This window comes from Anser cygnoides, chromosome 1 (genome assembly GCF_040182565.1).
Source record: "Anser cygnoides isolate HZ-2024a breed goose chromosome 1, Taihu_goose_T2T_genome, whole genome shotgun sequence".
Lineage (NCBI taxonomy): Eukaryota > Metazoa > Chordata > Aves > Anseriformes > Anatidae > Anser > Anser cygnoides.
In genome coordinates, this window is record NC_089873.1 from 126,707,235 (window position 1) to 126,720,866 (window position 13,632).

The 13,632-nt window shown below is 46.1% G+C and overlaps 1 protein-coding gene across 3 annotated transcripts; it reads right to left on the reverse strand.

Annotated features, from left to right (window-relative positions):
- Positions 1-2,320: 2,320 nt before the first annotated feature.
- Positions 2,321-13,412, reverse strand: LOC106037856 (organic solute transporter subunit alpha-like). Of its 3 annotated transcripts, none has more exons than XM_048046009.2 (8): positions 13,167-13,412; positions 11,716-11,867; positions 11,529-11,602; positions 9,873-10,031; positions 6,992-7,103; positions 6,264-6,410; positions 4,833-4,938; positions 2,321-4,388 (listed from the first exon to the last, which is right to left on the reverse strand). In XM_048046009.2, the coding sequence occupies exons 1-8, from the start codon at positions 13,243-13,245 to the stop codon at positions 4,201-4,203; spliced, it is 1,017 nt and encodes a 338-aa protein (XP_047901966.2). In that variant the 5' UTR covers positions 13,246-13,412; the 3' UTR covers positions 2,321-4,200. The 3 variants fall into 3 exon arrangements, with proteins under 3 accessions (XP_047901966.2, XP_013039482.2, XP_013039483.2); XM_013184028.3 differs by lacking the exon at positions 13,167-13,412 and adding an exon at positions 12,646-12,926; XM_013184029.3 differs by lacking the exon at positions 13,167-13,412 and adding an exon at positions 12,545-12,926.
- Positions 13,413-13,632: the final 220 nt, after the last annotated feature.

Genomic DNA, 13,632 nt, shown 5'->3' on the forward strand with positions numbered 1-13,632 from the left:
CTTTGGGCAAGTTCACTAGATTTTCCTGCCTTGATTCCTCTTGGCTAAAACAAAGATGATCAAGCTCTCAAGTTCACCTCTTTCCCCACAAATCGTCTTAGAAACAGCAGTCCGTTTTACCTGGGAGCTATGGAGGTGCAAGCTGATTAATCAGTTGTCCTGAAGGATCGCCCTGACAGAATGGCTGTCAGTAAAAGGATTAGCATTCAAACAGTTAGCAGCTGTCAGACTTTGTTTAAAAGACTAAGGAAGCCAAATGTCAATGTATCCAATAGGTGCAGTTGTTAAAACAGACCTATTATTCTAGTGTTTTCATCAGCTGTGCAGCAAATGGCTACTGTCTTCCTTGCTCAGTTATCCATAGTCTTCTTTTGGGATTCCCTACTGCTTACTCTAAACCAACCTATCCCCCAACTTGTTCAATTTAACATTGTGTGCATCTTTGTCGTATTGTTTAACTTCTTTTTACCCTGCTCCAGCTCAGGGAACCATGAGATCACAATTCAGCTCTTGTATTGTCTTTATTTTTATTTTTATTTTTATTTTTATTTTTATTATTTTTATTTTTTCTTCCTTGGTCCCTCTTTACAAGCAAACTCTTCCTAGAGGGCAGGCTTCATAGTCTGTCTGCCCCGGGAGCCTACACCCTGCCAGCCCCAGGAGCACTCCGTTTCTTTCTCTAGAGCAGCGAGAACAAGGCAGGGGCATGAGTGAGGGTCCAGGAACAGACAGAACAGTTTGCAGAGGGTTGGAGGGACAAAAAGGTCTATAATCAGCAGAGCAGCCTCTTAACACCTGAAACAACCCCCTTGGGCATTAAGTCATGTCGCCTTTGCTGCTGAGACCCTCAAAACACAAAGGCCTGCCTTTAAATATATGTATAAAAAAATAAAAGTAGCTTGAGTGGTTGATGAAAAAGAAGAGCACTGAGCAGCTCTTGTTTGCCAAGCAACTCCTGCAAAATTACTGGTTGCTGGCATTAGTTGTGACCTTTTGTGCATGTGCTGCTCCCGTTGCATAACCATACGCCGTACCCAGGTAAGCTTCATGTCAGCGTTCACCTCCACACTTGTATTTTTTAGTGCACGGCCACCCAAAACGTGCAACTCATCTTTTCCTCTGTGTCATCATAGATTGCTTTCCACTGCCTATACTCTCAACCTTTGATCACCTCTCTCTCTTCCTATTTAATAATGTTAGTGCCTTTTATCATCGCAAAAGACACCAATAAAATTACCTTTACCCTTCCTGACAAGATAATCTCAAGCGAAGTTAGCAGAAAGATAAGGTGCTCACCTTACACTTATTACATTACAGCAGAAGTATAAAATGAGTTGTGAAATCTGTTATCTTCTAACTTTTGTTAAATGTTTTCATGTGCTTTAATCACAACTCATAATTGAAAACCAATTTTTTCACTGACCTTAAAGAGGCCCTTATCAGAGCTGAGAATGGAGGAATTTCCTGCTTTCTACTTTGTTTTTTTCCATACTCGGACTGCCTGCGGTAAAACCTGAAGGTTGGTGATTTGTAATATTGTGATTTCAAGAGCACCTGAATGAATGTACTGCAGTGCAGGCCACCTGCTGCCCCAGATGCTTCCCTTGCTAGGTAGGGGCACCTACGTTACAGGGGTATTGGTCTGAGACAGAGGTGGGGCTCAGAAAAGGAAATAAATTTGTAACAATAAACCCCATACATTCTACTGCCTTTGCATAAGCTGTAAGTCAGGAAAGCTCTTAGGCACATCTTTAGGAATGCCCAGTTCTGCTCTGAAGAGGGTTCTATGTAAGCAAGTGATTTCTGGATTGAGACCTCCACAACTGTACACAGTAAAAAGGAAAGTCTTTGCTGCTAAATCTGATGTCTGCTTGACGATCACCACCTGACGGTACATTTTATCGCACAAATATCACAATAAATATTAAGTACCCGTCCAAAAGCATACCAGCTGAAGCTAAATCAGGCCTACATTGATGTTTGCAAGATATATTTAGTAGACATTTCAGAGACATGGCAGACCCCAGACCAAGAGCGATGGCAGAAAAGGCCTCTGTCTGGTGAACAAGTGCTCCCAAGGAAGGGTGGATGAAGACTCTCGCTGCAGCCTGCCAGCTGGACATACAAAGACCACCATTTGTCCATGTGCTCCACCTGTTTTCAAATGTGTTGTCCATGCTTTTGGCACATGGATCTGCTCTTCGTGCGACAGATCTCACTCACCAAGACATCACCTTTACAGAGCCGCTACAGAAAACATTTTCCCGCAGGGTTCATTTGCTCTAGTAATTAAAATCTTTTCCACAGCAATTGACAAAGATACCTTACCAACTCAAAATATTTTATTTTCCAGTTTTGAAGCTTCTTTGACTCACAGCCAACCATTCCCAGTGCTGTTATGAAATTAAGTCTGTAAGAGCAACATTACAAACATATCTGCAGCCTAGAATACACTGATATAAGGCAAGATTAGGAATATGCTAATAGCCATAATGTTAAATTACATTAAGAAGATTTCTCATGTTAAGAAGATATTAGTTGATCCCAGTTAACTCTCCTGTCACACTCTAGAGCAGCGTGAAAAATTATCACCTAAATTATTTTTCAAAGAAAAATGCAGATTCACTCACATTAATGGAGTTCAGAAATCTGTATTAACTTCTCTGATTGTCTGCTTAGTAAAAAGCTAGGTATAAAAATTGTTACAACCACTTCAAACCAAAAATATTTCAATTTTTTCTAGTACAATGGAATCCTATTGTTAAAGAAAATAATATTTTTTACCTCAATCAGTAAGAAAATATTTTGTTTAATTCAACCCCCTTTTCTCCTCCCAGCTTGTTGACTAGACGAGGTTTTCAGAATATTTCATTTTCCACAGCCAACTCCCAAACTGAAAGTATTTCTGGAATTCCTTATAAAATACAAATAAAGCCCCACTATCTGCCTAGCTTCGCTCTGATGTAATGTTGTATTTGATACCTTATAGGTAAAGGACGTTATTTACATCTTTTCCAACATGAAGCATTTTCCCAGTCTACCATTCTTGCTATACAGATGAAGCATTTACTTCTAGGGGTCAGATTAGATGAGGAGAGACAAGTGCTAGCATATGGTGCTGTATCTCCTTTCCCAATAAACAGCATATCCAAATGCTTACTAAACATGGTATCATATTATAAATTACAGTGAGCTAAACCAAAGCAATTGGGTTCATCCAAGAACATTAGGATCATTTGGAAAAAATAAAACTAAAACCTGTTTTCAGCAGAATGGAGCAATGGGTGTGAATTCAAAAAATCTAGTAGTACTTTAAGTCTAACTGAACACCTGGGCAGGTCAGATTTAGGGTGAAGATGTTGGGGAAATAATGTTTTGAAAGAATCCTGTCAACAGTGTTCACCCCCACAGGCACATTGAATGCAAGGATCCTGAGTATCATAGTTCCCATTTTCCACACAGAGAACCAAAGTACAACATAACATCCCAGAGCAGTTGCAGAACGCATCTCAGACCGGCTCCTACTTTCTTTTTCCAGACCAGTGACAGAGATCTCCCTTCTCTAAGAGGAGCATCAGCTAATGACATATTTAAAAACAGCAACTGTGTATTTACCAAGTTAGGAGGTGAATTGACAGGGAATGTAAAAAGTCTTCCCATAAATGAAAATTTCCATTTATGTAGTGGAGAGCTCAGGGAGGTTTTGGGATTTAAGATCAAATTTGCAAATGTATTTACTGATCAGAATTAGCTACGGTGACCTTGTGACAGAGTGAGAGCTGATAAATTTTAATGGAGGAAGGATAGGAAAATGTGGTTTGGGACATATGACAGCAATCCAGGCTACCTGAAAGAGGATTAAAAGAATTCAAAATAGATGATACAAGAATGGCTCTGGGTTAACTCTAAATCACAGCAATTCTAATAGATAAAAAAAAAAATAAAAATCACATTATGAGACAGTTTGGCTACCATCCAGTGCTCAATCACAGGATAAAAGAACATGGTGTTAAAACATTCACACCATGTATGTATCACTGGAGAATAAATAGGGTTATCATTCCACTCATTGGTCCTTTCAGTGTAGCACACATGCATTTATGTCAGAAGTTGTTCTGACATGGACAGTGGCTATTTGTGGTGAAAGAAGCTCCTGAAGCTGAGCTTCCAGCTCCTGCAGAACAGGAGCACTGGGGGCTTCTAAAAGCCTGGCAATCCATCTTCACTAACTGCACCATTCAGGATAATCTTAGGAGTCTGCTTGCTGTCCCCATCTTCTTCACAGGCACACTCTGGAGGCTCTAGTTCGTCGTATCTTCTCCGATAGACCACCCTTGACATTAGGGTTATCAGAAACATTTCCATGATGAGGAGCTGGTGGGTTATATCTGAAGAAAAAAAGAAAAAAGACCATCGGACAAGAAATAAATACCTATCTTATTCACCACGGTCTGTGCAAAAGGAACAAATGTAACCATTCTGCCTCCATAACAGATTGTCTCTCACACTGGGCAATAAAATCAGTTACAGAGTTACAGTACTGCCCATCAATAAGCACGCAGCTAATTAGGCATCCAAAACCCAAGAGATTTAACAGTGATCATGCATGTTGATTTCTTTTTCTTCAATTTCTGATCCCAACTAATGTTTTTCTCTGCAACTATGATGGCTATAAAAGTTGTCATTGTTTTTTAAATAAAAGCTGAGATTCTCCAAAAGCTACGTAATCCCAGGAAACACATATTTTGGGAAAACATCAGATATTGCAGTTAGCAACTCTGAACTGACACCTTTATAAGTCAATGAAGAGCGTCCTTCCTGACAGAACTTACATGCTCCTCTTGCTGAAGAGGAGAGTGGTGGAGCACAGGGGATAATTCTTTGCATGGCCAAGATGTTGATAATAGCTGCTTGCAGGTGGTTCAGAATCAGGACAAACTGTGCCAGAAAGAGAAAGCAGATGCCTTAGCTACCAGGAAAAGGATTATTGTTCACACAAAGATTTTGCTTTCATCATAGACCCTCTTTCACCTCATTCCTCCTTTCTTGCCCTCCCTCTCCTCCATCTACCACCAGGCCACTTGCCATTCTGCAAAATTCATCTGTAGGTCAGGAAGATATTGCTCTGAATGTGGGCATTAAATTAAACCTCTGTTCTAAAAGTGTTTTCTCAACCCTTTATTTGGGAGAGAGCTCCCAGCTGGGATTTTAAGCAATACTGAGCTCTGAGTAGTAAGCAACAATGTCTTAAAAGCTTCCTGTTAATCTAACCATGAGCTATGCTGTCCCTTAGTGGGAGGAAGCATTCAAAGAATGTTTTTTTGGGGTTGTCTCATCTTTTTGCTGCAACAGGGAGGTGCGGTGCTCCCCAAAACATACACGAGTGCCTTCTTTGCCAAAGGGGCTGGAGGATCCTGCAGCTTGGGTTCAGCAATAACCACACATCACAGTGCCTGCTATTCACTGAGCTAGGCCTTCGGTGTCTCAGAGACATCAGAGTGTCTCTCTGGTGCAGCTGCCCGAGTATAAACCCTCACCTGCACAGAGTTTGCCACCTTAAACCCGGATTCACCTTGATGCAGCTTTGCATGTGCGACTATCCTGCTGATTGCTTTTATAAGGGTTTAATGATCTACTTATCAGAGCTCTTAGTGCAGCAGCTGTGCTCTGTGTCCTGTACTGGAAGACACTGTACTACCGTTCTATAGTACCCTCTTCTCTCTTCTGGGTGACGTGGGAGAGGGTGGCCTTGTCCCTGTCCCACAGCCTATCTGGGTCTGTTCCTTACTATGTAATGAGTCCCAGCCAGTATTTTCGTTATTATCTAACTCCGTAGTGAAGAATGGCCAAGAAAAATATTGTCAAAGCAGCACATTATGACATGCCGAAACAGTTCAAACAAAAGCCACCCACACAATGCTCCACATCCTCTCCTCGTTTCTAAAAGTACACACTAGCTTTTTAACATTGTGTTTCAGGATACGGCATCGAAAAAGCTTCCTTCAAGGTGCTGTTTTGATTTCAGCTGCCCGGAGATGAATGGATTTCACAAAGCTCTCACATCTCCAGCACTCCTGAAAGACTAGAGGTAAATTGGCTCAAACTGAAACTGAACAGCAGCCAAGGAAAGTGCTTCAAGGGGATGCAGCAGCATTTAATGGAAAAAAAAATACTATAATCTTTAAGCAAAGGGTCAAGAAACAGAGAGATGGTGTTGCATCAACAGCAAGAGAAATTCTTACCAGAAATATTAAAATTCTCACCTGATAAAGAGCAAATTTAGGGATGATCTTCTTACAGTTAAGGAGAACCCTGACTTGTTGAAACATGATTCCAACTGGCCACAGAGCAATAATGGTAAGGACAGCAACAAAGCAGCTAATCCATATCGCAGCTCCTTTAGGAGACAACTGAGAAGAAAATCAAACAAACGTACCAATAAAACTTTACAGTGCAGATGTTACTATTTCCAGGCAGAAGCTGCAAACTGGATGATGCAGGCAATAAAATGTTTGTTTCTATCTCCACGAAAGCTGATGCCAACAGCGGTCGCTGGGGCTTGCATGGGGAAGCTGCACAGCCCTGACTGGAGTGCTACCACCGTGGAGCTGTAATGGATGACAAAGCCCCTCCATCTGACTCCAGCAGCTCTTGGGGATGCTCAGCAAGCTCGTGAGAGTGTACTCAGCATGACATCTCAGAGGGGTCACTTATTTTACTACCATGAAATAACAACTGCAAAAATACTACTGCTACTCTGAATTATCCAGGAGGTGCAAAATTATTAGCAGGTACAGACCTCTCCATCAGCTTGCAGCTTACACAGTACAAAGCAGAAGTACAGTACATGCTTCAGGGCCTCAAAAGAACATGGCAAGGACACACTTGGAAACGCTCCCAAATTCCAGACTTTCGTTGTAGGCTAAGATACTAAAATCAAACCAAAAGCTGTGGACTTTGTGGACCATCTCTGTTTAAAACATTTACTTACATTAGAAAGGCTGTAATTGCCATTGGTCCAAAGCACTATTGACAGAAACATGAACACGGGTCGAAAGAAAGCAAACTGGAGGGTGCCCAGCTTTAGCCAAAAGAGGGTTTGCCTGGTAAAAGATAAAAATAAAAAAAAAATCACATAGGCCAAAATCTTATTAGCAACCTTAATAACATTTTTGGATGCTGTTAAGCAGTGAAACTTCTCCACTCCTACTGCACATGGCTAAAATCTGGGGAGAAACAGCTTCAAGATTAAAAACTTTCCAAGAATTACCCAGATGTCTATTTAGCAAAGTCTCTCCAAAAGCAATACTTTTCTAACCACAGCACTGGTAGTAGCATACCCAGTTTCTGAACAACGCCACTTGCTCTTGCCTTGTTGCCTTGTTATTTCAGTTCTCTGTCAAAATTGGGCAGAGCAACCTTCAGCTGAAAGGCAAAGTACTAGAGAGCTTCGATCCCTGACACAGCCAGCCTGCCTTCAGCAGTGATGCTGTCAGACTCTACCTTCCTGCTCAGACAGGCCCGGTCTGCCAGTCCTGTGGCAGATCAAGACAAGGAATCATGCAGACCTCGGTGGAAGGACTAGCAATCTTTCAGTGCATCATGAATACTGCCATGTAAGCACCTGGTTTTTCTCCTCTGTACAGAAAGAGGAGAAAGGGGCTAACTTTCACTTGGCAAGCTGGCAAAAAGCCAGCAGCACAACTCATGATTTCCCTACTACTGTCTCTCGGTATACAGCCCCTACACAATGACCTGGCCTGCCAATGCTAAAGGTCACCAGAAAAGGGGCAGATGCCCTTGCAAACTGAGGACATGCAAGCTGACTGACACAAACTCTCCCCCAGTCTTCACAGGACAAGCTGCGGCAGCTACTGCTGCTCATGTTTTAGTCCGCCGCTATGTACTTCCCACACTGTTAATGCTGTCTTCACTGTAGCGCCTTGGTCCCTTGAGAATGCCATCAGATGTGCCTCAGCAGACAACAGGCTGCCAGTTAGTGTGCTACGGGAAACAGACACGAACCAGGAATTGCATGAATTGCTCAATTAATAGAGCTAATAACCACAGAATTATGAAGAGCACAAACACATGCGGAAGGGCCTACCACTGGCTGGCCATTTAGTGCCTGTGCCTTTTCAAAGACCCGTTATTCCCGAAGGGCTTTGAAGAATAACATGACAAACAGTGCAGTCCCTGCAATGCCAGGAGTTGTCTTCCTTGAAAGCGCAGGTCTGCCATTTCTTTTTTTTTTACCATCAGACCTCTTCTGCCACATCTCTCTGCTGGACGGCTTGTCGCTTTGCCTTATCTGTCCTCTGTACCTTGTTAGCTTTCCCAGGACTACTCAGTAGTATATGACACACGGTCTGATTTTTTGGGTGGTCTTTTGGGGACACAGGAGTTGGACTTGATGATCCTTGTGGGTCCCTTCCAACTCAGATATTCTCTGATTCTATGATTTCTTTTAAAGTAACGAATCCCTCCCTTGGAGTAACTCTGTCTCCCCAGAAGGTATCTATGGGAGGAATATAAGACTGATCTTTCTCTGGCATAACTTACCCATTTTACATCATTGTATCACATCTATTTCTGGAGGTACATTTTATGTGTTTTTTTTTACTACATGTTCTTCTTGGTGTCCCCTCCATGTAAATGAATACTGTTATCCCATTAAAATAAATTCATGGTAATAAGAGTTAAAATTATAATACCAAATTAGGTAGTTTAAGGAAAAATTATTACAATAAAAACGAAGATTTTTTCAAATGTATACTGTTAGTTAAATTCTTCACATATTTTTCACTGCAGCTTATGCTCCATCAGTAAACCTCCCCTTCAGTCCCTTTCCCTCAGCACTGTTTCCTGCTCGTTCCAGGATCCCTCACAAACCACCGCACTGCTTTCTGTTTGCCACTTCCTTTTAACCAGACCAAAAAGTCCCTAAGATCCCTTCTGACATGAACGTCCAGACTCTCACAGAAACGTCTCCGTGTTGCACATTCAGCCGTTGAGATTTTGCTGTTAATGGGAGAAACGTTCTCATGCTCTGCGCCAGTAGGAAAGCCCTGGAACATACGAGGCTTTCGGGCTGTGGAACAGCATGTAAATAGCAGGGTCTGAGCTCCTGCCAGAAGAGGAGCCCCACCAGGCAGGGTTTATGTTACACTCGGTGATTCCCAGAGGTGCAGCTCTCCATCCTTACCGCGCTTCTCAAAGGTGCCTTGCTATTTAGTTTGGCAGAAGAAAATATTTGGTTTTCCCTCACCAGACAACGGCATTTCACTGAGATCAAAGCTCTCCAGGAATTACATCTATTTTTGTTTAAAAAAGTATTTTAATCTGAAGTAGTTTTAAAGACCAAATCAGAAAGAAACATTTCAATTTATCAAAGCACAAGAAAATTTCTTTCAAGACAGACTCAATTTGATGATTTTGTTTGTGAAAAATACCCAGTCTGGAGACTTTTGTTCCCTCCTGGAATGAAAAGAAACCAAAATCCCAATTATCGGGTTTTCTAGAGTGGAAATTCCTCCTCCCACATACGACTGCTTACAGTACCAATGGTTTCTCGGAAAAGAACGGGATTAGCAGGGCAGATACCACAGCGCTCAACACGACTGCAGAGTGGGAACACCGCACTGGGTTAAAATGAGTTATGTTGTGCTCTCGCCTCTCACGTGCAGCTCCACATTATAAAAATGAAAGAAATTAGCGGCGGCGTACAGCCCCGAGTGACAGCGGCCGTTTAAGAGACAGCTTGAGAGTGGCTTTCGGGAAGCAGGGAGGCCCTTTGCTGTAAGCCTGGCTCGCCAAGCTGGCTGAATTCCAGCTGCGGTTTTCCAGCTGGGAAATCTTAAAGGGCAACTCACCTAGTGATGCGCACGCCGGGGAGGCAAAGGCAGCAGCAGCAGCAGGGCCCCGTGCTGATCTTGAAGCGACCATTTTCAAACCGCCTGAGGAACAGCTTTTGGCCCCCGCACTCTTTAATCATCATCATCAGGAACTTGTGGATAACTATGGCAAAAAATCTAGGAGAGGAAGAAAAAGCCAGCTTGAACGGACTTCCTGCTTGCCTCTCGCACATGCCTGCGCAGGCCAGTCCTGTCCGGGTTTTTTAAACTTTCTGTCCAGGTTGTTTAAAGTTCGTGATTTGCAATCAACAGAAAGTCTGGCGCTTGCTGTGAAAAACCTTCAGGTTTTCCCCAAGGCACGCTGGTGGCAGTCAGTATCACAGGCTTTTTAGCCCAAGTCATTGCAGCCGTATTTTTCTATCAGTTATCCAGTCCTGACTGGTGCAACCTTTTCAAAACAGGTCCTATTCCTCCTCTTAAAAAAACAATAACAATAAAACACACAAAAGAAAAAAAACAACAACACATGGCTAGGTTTACATATGCATTTAGCCAGCATCATGTGCTGCCCCAGTCAGGGTGCGGTTCCTCTGCAGCCGAAGCAGATCCAGACAGTGTCTGCTGCAGCCCCTCCTCTCCCTCCTTCACCAGCTGCACATTCTCAGCCCTTCCCAGGAACTACAGATTGTGCAGACACCCTTTCCTCCTGGCCCCACGCAGATTTAGGGAACCGATTCACTGAAATCCAGCCCCACCAAATAAGAGAGGTCCTCTCCAGCTGCACTGCCTCCTTGAAGGAGCTTGCTGAGCAGCTGGAGAAGTGAGAGCAATGGAGCAAGGGAAGGGAGAGGAACCTGCAGCTTGGGCAAGGGAGGAGCGCGACTGAGATAGGCTCAACGTACCATAGGACTGGATCCTGAGAAGTTTCTGGTAGCCTGCACTACCTGCATAAACTGCAGCATGCTAGAAGTCCCACTGCTTTGCTTTCCATCTCTTTTACTCTGCTCTCTTAGCAGATGCACTGTGACACGGGGTGGGGCAATTCACAAGACCGTGATAGTGTCCCGCAGTGGGTTCCAAAACCATCCCGGCCCTCCTGGTGTGCCCGTGGCCACAGCGTGCCCCCACCAGGCTCCGCCTCGAGGGCTGCCCCATCACCTCCAGAAAGCAGGGACTGCGCTTCTTCACTCTTCTCTGTGCATGTCAGAGCTGCCATGCGTGCACGGAAAGTGCTTTTATCAGGACAAGTGCAGAACATTTTTACATTGATATACTCATTGGAGGTTCACTTGCCACCATTAATAATAGACCTATAGAGCTCATCATTAATGAAAGCACAGAGAAGGAGCCACAGGTCAGAATCTCATTCCACATGACACTCAGAGAGAGAAAAGAAAAGAGTGCTACTTCAAAGCTCCCGTCAGTCAAGGCGATCAATTACGTGCAAGTCACAGTTCTTTCATACTGACGTTCCCACACTAGGGGGCTGCAGCACTGGGAACTGCTTCAGCATTTTCCACCTCCCATAAAAGAGCTGCGAAGAGATTTCAACTCAAACCAAAAATTACTAAATTGTTAAATTTACAAAATGACTGTGTTTACCAAGACTAGCAGATGTTTAAAGGGAAGAAATGCAGGGTTTGGGGCAACATCTAGAACAAGCAGAATACTCACACTGCTGCTGTGAAATCTGTAAACATTGTTGAGCGAGGAATCCACATGCCAATGCATGAGGTAGTAGCAATCACCTAGAGAAAGGGAGGAGGGCTGTGTGAAGGGCAGAGATAAAGCAGGCTCATGCAGATTGTCAGGGAAATGCTAATTTCAACATTCAGGTTCACGTCTTTTCCATAATACTTACTGGAGCTGCAGCATTTATCCAAATTAAGATTGATCTTTTGGAGGAGGGGATTTTCCTGTAGATGTAGATCACTTCCTCTATAAATACCAGATCAGCAATTAGCGTCATCAGAGTCAAGATTGCAAAGAGAAATCTACCAGCTAGGTCAAGGCCTGCAGAAAGCGAAAAGAAAACAAACAAAAAATCTGATTCATGTCATCGGCACTCCAAACGTTTAATGTAAAAAGAGCATCTTGGAGAGAGGCATCTTAGTCCTGCTCCTGCAAAGCATTGCACTGAAGGGAGGGTGCAAAGAGGACGGAGCCAGGCTCTTCTCAGTGGTGCCCAGTGCCAGGACAAGAGGCAGCGGGCATGAACTGGAGAACAGGAGGCTCCCTCTGAGCACCAGGCAGCACTTCTGTGCTGTGCGGGTGAGGAGCCCTGGCACAGGCTGCCCAGGGAGCTGTGGGGTCTCTTCCTTGGGGATCTCCAGAAGCTGCCTGGACATGGCCCTGGGCAGCCTGCTCTGGGTGGCCCTGCTTGGGCAGGGGTCAGAGCAGGTGGCCTCCAGGGGTCCCTGCCAGCCTCAGCCACGCTGTGGTTCTGCGTGATTCATCCTTAGCTACACACAGGGACCACTGACTCCACGGGATGATTCAAGTACTTAAATTTAAGTTCATAAATAAATCTTCTCAGGATCCTCAGGCAGCATATGGGAGGAATATGCCTCCATGTTCCCGAAGCATTCCACAGAAGTCCCCTTCAGAAAGGGAGGGATCTAGGACCAGCGAGCTCAGATGGCTATAAATAAACAGAAGACAGAAACCAGAGGATGTTCTGGGAGCTTTACCAAGCACACTACAAGCAACGGTGTATTTGCTCGGAGTTAGTTCTTTGCTGCCATCGCAGGTTCAAAGACGTGCCTGTCCCTAACCCCCCAGGCGTGCAAACCTTCTCGGAGTCAGCTTGCGGGGCGTGCAAGCGCCTGATCTTTCACGCCTGATGCACACCGGGCGTGCAGGTCGGCATTCACCCCTGGCTGGGGTGGATTCTCTCCCAAGGAAGGCGCTTCCAGCGACGGAGGAAAGCACGGCGCTGAGGTCACGCTTCATTTCGGAACCGTTTGCGGCCAACCACCACCGGCAAGGCCCACGAAGAAACAAAGGCGTGCCGCCTTCCCGGCTCTTTGACCTCCCCAGCCCCACGGCCCGAAGCCAGGACCCCCCTTCCCTGCCTCTCCCCCTGCCCCCCATGCCCGAGGAGCCGCCGTGCTGGGCGCCCCGGCTCGGGGTGGGCGCCCCCCGGGGGTCGCCCCGCGCCCCCTGCCCGCCGCCGCCCCGCTCCCTCAGCCCCGAGGGCCCCGCGGCCCCTTCCCTGCCTCCCCGCCCGCCCCCTGCCTCCCCGCCCGCCCCCTGCCTCCCTGCCCGGCACCCCCAGGCCACAAGGCGGCGGCGGGCAGCCCCGGCACTCACTGCCCAGCAGCTCCCAGGCGAAGGGCGGCTCGCTGGCGCCGCAGGGCGGGGGGAGGGTCGCGTTCCCCTCGCCCTCCATGGCGCCGGGAGGGGGACGGGGACGGGGGGCGGGAGATGGCCGCGGGTGGGAGCCCGGCCCTGGCGAGCGGCGGCCGGGCAGGGCCGAGGGGCGGCTAATGATTAGCCCGGGCCGGCGGGCGGCCTCCGAGCCTGGCCCGGCCTCCGCGCTGCCTCACGGCGCCGGGCGGCCCCGGGCACGCGGCGCTTCCCCGCCGGGCACCCCTCCTTAGCGGGAAGGGCTTCCCCTGGAGGAGCCTCGGATCTTCTCCTCGATGAGCCCGGCTGCACGGAGATGAGGCCCGCGCCACCTCGTGTGCCAGCAGACAAGAGGGCAGGGGTGCGCGGGGGGTTCTCTGCTCCCCGAGTTCGTTTCACCCGCTGGTAGGGTCCCTGTAGGATCTTCTCC